We start from the raw sequence: 8,183 nt of genomic DNA, 5'->3' as shown, positions 1-8,183 counted from the left end.
AAGAACAGCACTGACCCTGTGACCCTTAGGAAATGCAGTAGCCGCAGGCTGGCTAGGTTAAGATACATACATATATATATATATAAGTATATATATATATATTTATACAGCTTTTCTTGTTAATTTAACAGCTATATTAAAAAAAAATAATAAAAAAAAACCTTTTAAATTAATTAAAAAATGCATGTAAATACAGATGCACGCAGCTCAAAAACTGCTGCCCGAGGCTTTTGCTGCTCGAGCTGCCCGGGCTGACCCGTGGGCACAGGGGGGCTGTGCTAGCACGCCGGGCAGTGGTGCTCCCTGCTCCTGGAGCACCCTGCCAAGCTCAGGGCTGGGCACACGTGGCAGTGCTCAGGATAGATGGAAGACAATGTGGTTTTTAAGGTAAGAAAGCAGGGGTTCTGTTAAGGCCAGCAGCGCTGCCAGGAGGCTGCCCTCTCCAAGGAGACAAGGGATGCAGCACTCTGTCCCATGAGCTGCTAAGGGTGAAATGCTGGCCCTGCGAAGCCGAGGAAGATGAAATACCCCCAGACTTCAGCAGAGAGTGCAGCTAAGCCCTGGGATAGCCACGGGTCTCCAGCAGGGCAGCCAGCAGTACCCGTGGGTCCTGCAGCATCCGTGCCCACCCAGCCTGCTGCGTGCTCCTCGGCTCCGCTGCTCCTCCGGGGGCTGAGCACTGCGGTGGAAAATACACCACAGGAAAGGACTCTTTTCTAACACAAGGAGGTCTGGGGTGTCCGTGGATGGAAGGAGAAAGTTGGTACGCAATGCAGTTTCTAAACTGTAATGGTGCCAGTGCATGCAGGAGAAAAGAGATTTCGGCAGCGATCCCATGTGATCAGCATCATTTTTAGCACCTGAAACACTTTTTTAGCCTGATTACTTAGCTGAATGTTTAGGCTGGGACATAAGTCTTGTTTGCTTCTGATGGGAAAAGCCCAGGTCATAGGCGTAGTCTGCTTAACTTCGTGGTGGTTCCTGGTGAGTACCAAGCCAGGCATCTCTTAGCATTTTTAGAGAGAAAAGAAACAGCACTGCCGGTCTTTTTGTATTCCAATAAATACGTGTTACATTTGATCTAGCACTGCTGTATCATTTATGTGGTGTACAACAACGCCTAGGCACTGTAGAAATATTTTTATATGGTATGCAGTTAACCTGAGCCCTGACATTTGGTTGTAGCATATTTGGAGCCCTTTCCAGGACCACTAAGTACCCCTGGACACAGAGCCACGAGATCCCCCAGTACCGAGCACAGGGAGGGAGGACAAGGGGACAAATGTCAGTATGGGAGCAAAACCCTACAGTTCCCTTGCTGATTAAGCTCAGGCTCAGTGTGCACAGCTGTGTGGTGTGGGTGCTGGTGCCCAGGTGACATTCAGCGAGGCAAATAATTCCTGGCACTGCGAGACCACCGGGCAGCTGGGGAACAATTTAGCCTTGCCAAGGAGACCTTGCTTAACTGGTGGGAGCACTCGGGGAGAAAACTGAGGGCGGGATAGCGGGAGGGATGGTGGCTGGGACAAACCGGACGAGCTGCGGTGTCTCCCCACGGGCTGGTGCTGGGGCCCTGGGTGTGGGGGCAATGGGAAGGGCGGCTGTCACACGTGGCTGGCCCCGGGACCGGGTGGACAAGGATTTTGATGCCCTCACTGCCCTACACACTGCTGCTTGAGCTGTTCCTCAGCGGGGTCTCTGGGGACCTGATGTCGCTGCCAGAGGGCGGCGATTCCTGACCCAGTAAAAGCCAGGGGAAAGGTTTTGCTGCCCCACCGTGCACCACAACGGCCACGACCATCACAGAGCAAACCCCGGGTGCCCGTGGGGGTGTCACCTTCTGCAGGGCCGCCGGCGGTGCCAGGCAGCTGTCACCTCCTGGGCACTTCTCCTGCTGGGTGGCCAGAGAGCCGGCAAGGACCGGCGGTGTGGTGGCACCGTGCCTGCTGGCAGGGGGCATCCCCTTCATGTGCCTCCATGGCTCCTTGCTATCCTTTGGTGTTCCCCCAGCCCTGTTTGACTGTGGGAAGTCGTGGCTCCCACGAGGAGGACGGGAGCAGCCTGAGAAGTGTCTCTTTGCTGGTGCCAGAGCCCCATCCTGTCCCCTGCCCGGGGCAGACGAGATCCGAGCCTCGCTGCTGGCAGATCAGGAGGGGAAGGGGTGTGTGTGTGGGGCGGGATGGGGCAAGCCGCTGGGGATGCCGGCGGGCTCTTGCTCTCCAGAAAGGCAGAGAAAGGAGCGGGGAGAAGAGGCGCCCAGGTTCCTGGGGAGGTGGCGGTGGCAGGGGACACCCCCAGACTGGGTGGCGGCGGGCGCGGTGCCCCCCACCTTTCCCCAGCCTGACCGCCGGGAGCTGCCCGTGTCCGTGCTGGGAACACGCCACTTACGTTCACACACACGTCCTTTATACACCTAGGGTAGCTAAAAGTGCTGCGTTCACATCCCCGAGGAGGCAAGGGCGGGCTGGAGGAGTCCCGGCGGGCGGCTCGGCTCTGTCCGGCTGTCCCCGCCGGCTCTGGCGGTGTCCCGAGGCGCTGGGCCGCAGCCCTGTCATGTCGCCCAGGAGATCGCGGCGCTGTGCTCCTTCGCCTTCATCCGCAGGGCAGCGATGCTGGAGGTCTTGCGGTCGGGCTCGCTGTTCAGCTCGTAGCCATTGAGGCCGGGGCCGATGCCGGCCGTGCCGAAGAGGCCGCCCACGTGCGTCTGGCCCACGTGGCCGCCGGCGCCGGAGACGCCGAGGAAGTCGGAGACGCCGCCGGCCGCGTGGGGATGAGCGTGGGGGGACATGCAGGAGGGCACCGGCTCGCAGGGGACGACGCAGGCGGGCACAGGGGAGGCGGCGCCGTTGTTGCCGATCCAGGAGGGGTTCTGGATCTGCGGGGAGGGGAGGAAAGGAGCGTCAGGGCCTGGGGACAGAGCGCTGCGTGTCCCCCGGGTGAGCGAAGCGTGGCTTGGAGCAGAAACAGCGATGGACAGACGGACAGAGGGAGCAGGGCAGGGCACGCACTCACCTGGGCGTAGTTCTCAGCGCGGGTGAGCAGGGGCAGCTCGTAGGCGGTGGAGAAGTGGGTCCGGACCTGCTGCATCTGGCCGAACCGCTCCCGCTTGCGCCATTTCGCTCGCCGGTTCTGGAACCACACCTGGGGGCGAGAGGGGGCACAGGGCTGTGAACAGGGGGACACCCGGAGCTTCCCTGGCAGGGCTGGGACTGTCCTGTGCTCCAGGCTGGGAGCACCCAGGCAAAACTTGAAGCCCAGCTTTGGACACTGGGTCCTGGCTGGTGCCAGCAATGGCTCCTGCATCCCACAGCCTGCTTTTCCCCATGTCTGGCTGCTGCCAGCAGTGCTCATGGTGCCAGCCAGCCCCAGACAAGAAGTGCAAATTCATCTGGGTGTGCTGGTGCCAGGCTGGAACTGGCAGTGCTGGGGCTTTCCCCAGGCTCAGCCCTGGCTGTGACGATGCCGTCGGCTAAGACCTTGTATTTCCCACTGAGCTCTCCATCTTGCTTTTCTTAATATTTTTTTATTTTATTTTATTATTATTTTTTTAAAGGTGCAGCATCCCTTCTCTTCTTGGCGCTGGAAAATGACAAGTGCACTTCTACAGCGTTTCATGTGCCCTGCTTTGCACCTAATTTGCTTTGTGGGGTTTGTAGCTCTCTGCTTCGCGGTGCTGCTCTGATGCCTTCGAGGCAGCAGAAAGACCAAAACGCTGTTTCTGCTCTTATTTTTACTGGCTTGACATCAGTGTGGATTATTGCACTGTTGTCAGCAGCATTGCTCCTGATTTGCATCAGCATAAGAGAGATCAGAGCCTGGCCCAGTGTCTTCAAAGCCTCTTGAAGCCTGTGAGTCAGGGAAACACATCAATCACGCGCTGCTTTGAAGGCACTGAGCGATGCGTGCGATCACCAGGGGCTGGGTTGTGCAGGTCACGCCAGCGCATGAAAGGAGTGGTCCGGGAGCTTCTGCTTCAAGTTTTGCACGGTGACCGGGGGGCAGAGGGGGGCCCTGCGAGCCGCAGCTCAGCGTGGTGATGCCAGTGCTCAGCCAGGGCTTCACGGGCTGCTGCAGAAACGGGAGCCCCTTTTGGGATGCCCCTGTCCTCAGAGGGCAGTGGGGCAAGGCAGAAACTTGTCTGGGAAGAAATCAGCACAAGGATTAGTGCTACATGAGGCTTTCTTATGGCACAACTTCCATCCTACAAGGATTTCCAGAGGGTGCAGTGAAACCAGCAGAAGGCTCCCAGCATCATCCCACGCCGCGCATGAGAAGTGTCCGACTGGAGCAGGCCGGGTGCCCCAGGCGTCCGTCTGCTTTTCTTCTCCCTCCTCTTGGCACGGCCACTCCAGCCCAGCTGCAGGCCAGTCCCAGGGCTGGCCGGGCTCACGCCGCTTTGATCTGCAGATTCAAAGCCCGCGGTGCTGACCCGGCTCCGCGCGGGGCGGCGGAGGCCCCGCTGTGCTCAGAGGGGCGCGGAGCAGGTAGGGAGCTGCCGGGCGCCGTGCCAGGGCACACATATGCCGGGCACATGCCGCTGTCCCTGCCTGGCGAGCCTCTCACCTGCACTGCCCTGCATCCCCCCGGCCCCTGCCTTTTTACCTTGGGTGTTCTGGTGGTGGCAGAGCAAAGTGGCCTAAGCTGGCAGGCCCAAGCATCTTCGGTGGAGGTGCTGGTGGCTGTGACACTGAGAGGTGGTGCTTCGAGGGAAACGGCGAGCAGGGCAGTGGGTGATGCACAGACATCCACTGAGACCGAGAGATGTGTTCCTGGCTCCCTCGCTCTCAGAAGACACCTGCTTTTTTTTTAAAGGACACCTGAAGGAGCGAGAAGCGTGCATTTTCTGTTACCTTCAGCTGAGGTGCCACCTGTGTGGGATGTGCCCATTGGGGTTGTGGCACGTGGGGCAGCCAGGCAGGGGTTCTCGTTTTGGGGACTGTGGGCTTTCCCCCCGCTGACGATTAGGGCGGCAGCGCAGGCGAATGGCGTGGATCTGACTCCTGCAGACAGGGCTTTGATAAGCGCCAATGTACCAAATAGGCCCTATAAAAACCTACAGAACTGAGAATGTTTCATGTCTCCATAAACAGGCGGCCATATGCTGGTGCCTACATCCATATGCATGTGCCTCCGACGTGCCACGGGGGGCGGCGGGGCTGGGGAGGGCGTGAAACAAATTGCACAGCTCCTGCCCCCTGTCCCCCTGCCCTTGTCCCCCACCACCCCACTGGCAGGGTATAGGTGAGGGTGCTGAGGCCTCAGCACCCTTGGCCATCGCTGGGGACCACTCAGGGGCTGCACCATCACTTCGGTCCTTCCCCAGGATGAAAGCAAGCTCCCCTCCCTCCTGGCTGCTCGCCCCCTTGCAGAGCCATCTCTCCCCATCCCTGCTTCCTCCTCCCTCCGCTGGGTCTGTCTGTCTGTCTGTCTGTCTGTCTGCCTCCAGGACCGTCCCCCTGCTGACGGCCAGGCCGTCTCCCCTCTTCCTGGAGATGGCCACCAGCCCTTTGCAAGAACAGAGCCAGAATTCATCCTTGAGCGCTGAAACTGGACACCATTTTATCAGTGGCCTGGAATGGGAAATTGGAGCCTGGGATGAGAGAATTGAATAACTTGAGCTTGTTTTCATTTCATGTTTAATTTCCTGCAGGCTTAGCTCAGTCTTTCCGCTCCTTCCACCAGCCTCCCAGGGTTTTATGGGGGAAAAGGGATCAAGATATATTACTTCTTGCTTTGCTTTGCTTTTTTTTTTTCTTTTCTTTTTTCTTTTTTTTTTTCCAAGGCAGTGATTTCACTACAGCCAAGTTTGACATTTCCCTCTCACTTTCAAGCCCCTGCCGCATCACAGGGGCACCGCTGAGAAGATTTCATTAAGAGACCCAGCAATCATAAGGCCGGCTCTGAAGGGGGCTGGATGAGGGGTTGTGTTCCCTGGCTGTGAAGCCTCATGCCATGCCATGCCATGCCATGCCATGCCATGCCACGCCATCCCACCCCATCCCATCCCATCCCTCCCCTACCCAGGGCTCTGAAGCTGATGCTGGTGAGGGACAGCGCTGCCTGGACACAGAAGGACGCCCACAAGGCTTCCTCATGCCTTCCCCTTTCCTTTGCCAGCCTCAGCCGTCCTTGTCTCCCTGCCCTGGCTTAACCACCACCAAGAAAAGCTGTGGCAGTCCTGGCTGGACTCGAAAAGCTCAGGCTGCCAAGCAGGAGCCCTTACTGGGTCTCTGCAGCCCAAAACATTGAAGAGGAGGAGAAAGACACAGGATAAGTGCACTATGTGGGAGCTACGTGAAAGCAATGCCCACTGCACACCTCTGCAGGTTGGTTTCAGCATCCTAGCAGCAGCATGCATAGCAGGGGTCTCTCCTGGGGGCAGAGGGGGCAGGCAGGATGCCACCACCCCATTCACACATGGCAGGGCCATGCTGTGCCCGCTGCTGGCACACACACTGCTCCGGGCGTCACCAGCTGCTATTTCACCACTTCTGATGGATAAACCCAGAGCTGCCACTTTCCTGCCTGGGCTCTGTGCCTGATCTTGCCCATAACTCCTGAGGGAGACCAGGCTGGCTGAGGAGGACAGCCTGCTCTGGCTCAGCTCCGTCCTTACAGTAGGAGTTAAAGTCCCGTGCTGTCGCCCCATGCCCACCAGCACTTGTGATGTGTCCCCAGGAAATGCAGGGCTGCGCCCAGCAGCCAAAGTAAATAGCTGACTGCATCCCCGTTACCTGCACTCGAGCCTCGGTGAGGTCTGTCCTCATGGCTAGCTGCTCCCTGGCATAGACGTCCGGGTAGTGGGTCTTCTGGAAGACCTTCTCCAGCTCCTCCAGCTGGTAGCTGGTGAAGGTGGTGCGGTTCCTCCGCTTTTTGCCCTTGTTGCTCTCCGAGTCCGCCTTGTCCATGGGGCTGGGGAGATCCGTGCTGGCCCTGTCCTGGGGGACTTTCACCCCGGCCTCCTTCACGCTGAGGTAGCTGCTGTCCATGCCCGAAGGGTCGGCGCTCGGCTGCAAGTCGGCCTCTCCCAAGCCGCTCTCTTTACCTGTTTGGGGAGGGAGAGAGAAAGAAGGAGATGGGCATAAATCTTATGGTCAGTTGTTTGGTTCAACCAGGAGCTTCTACAGCTCAACAGGTCTTTAAGAGAGACAGCCAGGTGGTGACAGTCAGGAGGAACAGGGAAAACAGGAGCCTTTTTTTTTTTCTTTTACATTTATTTCACATTAGTCTATTTTCAAATGCTCTAAGTCCAGGATCAGCCTTTCTAAGAAACAGCCCCACCATCTAATGATAGCCCGACAGGGAACTTTCCCTTGGGAGTCTTCTGTGCTGTCATCTCCAAGGTCATTCATGCTAACCCGGACATCTTTGCCAATATCTTTGGAAATCCCCGTTTTTTCCAGCACTCATCCCCAGTTATGACATTGGGGATAAATAATTCATTATTTACATGTAGTTTTGCTGAACAGCTCTGTCACAGCTTTACGAAGGAGTGGATCTGAGAGGAGGGCTGCGTGCCCGTGCCCTTGCCCTATCCTCACTCTCACAGCTGAAAGGCTGCGTCGAGGCAATTTGACAGAAAGGGGAAGGATGAAACGTGGCCGTCACTCGGGCACAAGGGCAGGGAGACACAAAGTTAAATGTGGGAGGATAAGAATTGAAGGATTTGAGAAAGAAATTGCCCAGTTAGTGCAGAGGAGTCCCGGCCAGGGCTCAGACTGACACTAGAGATGAGGAGGGAGATATTTGCCACTACTACTCCACTGTGTTTTCAGAAGTACTTGTGCTTTCTAACCCTGGTCTCTCAGACTTTTGAGGAGCTCAAGCAAGCCTTATCCCGTCTATCTCAACTCTCTGCATTGGTCCCTAGGAGGTTTTGTCACAATTTATGCACCCTGGGCACTGGGACCTGGGTAAGTCACCTGCTACGGCAATGAAATTTATTATTTTCCACAGCAATCATAAGACAATCATAAGACAGCTCCAGAAAGTCTGTAGCAACTGCCTATGAGAGACAACAGAGATGGAGTAATAAAGTATTCCATTAAATTTTCCCTGTTCTCCTTTCCTTTCCTTTCCTTTCCTTTCCTTTCCTTTCCTTTCCTTTCCTTTCCTTTCCTTTCCTTTCCTTTCCTTTCCTTTCCTTTCCTTTCCTTTCCTTTCCTTTCCTTTCCTTTCCTTTC

The 8,183-nt window shown here is 56.7% G+C and overlaps 1 protein-coding gene across 1 annotated transcript in view; it reads right to left on the bottom strand.

The window, feature by feature from the left end:
• Nucleotides 1-262: 262 nt before the first annotated feature.
• Nucleotides 263-8,183, bottom strand: part of ALX4 (ALX homeobox 4) — a gene marked incomplete at its 5' end in the record, with an annotated part of 28,312 nt that continues 20,391 nt past the window's right edge. The window contains 3 exons of the mRNA XM_084521316.1: nucleotides 263-2,875; nucleotides 3,013-3,141; nucleotides 6,735-7,045. Coding sequence (XP_084377442.1) covers nucleotides 2,552-2,875; nucleotides 3,013-3,141; nucleotides 6,735-7,045 — 764 coding nt within the window. The 3' untranslated portion in view covers nucleotides 263-2,551. The remainder of the gene's footprint in view (nucleotides 2,876-3,012; nucleotides 3,142-6,734; nucleotides 7,046-8,183) is intronic.

Source organism: Aythya ferina (genome assembly GCF_964211825.1).
Source record: "Aythya ferina genome assembly, chromosome: 5".
Classification (NCBI taxonomy): domain Eukaryota; kingdom Metazoa; phylum Chordata; class Aves; order Anseriformes; family Anatidae; genus Aythya; species Aythya ferina.
The sequence above is the reverse complement of the archived record's forward strand: the minus strand, read 5'-3'. Positions and strand labels throughout refer to the sequence as shown.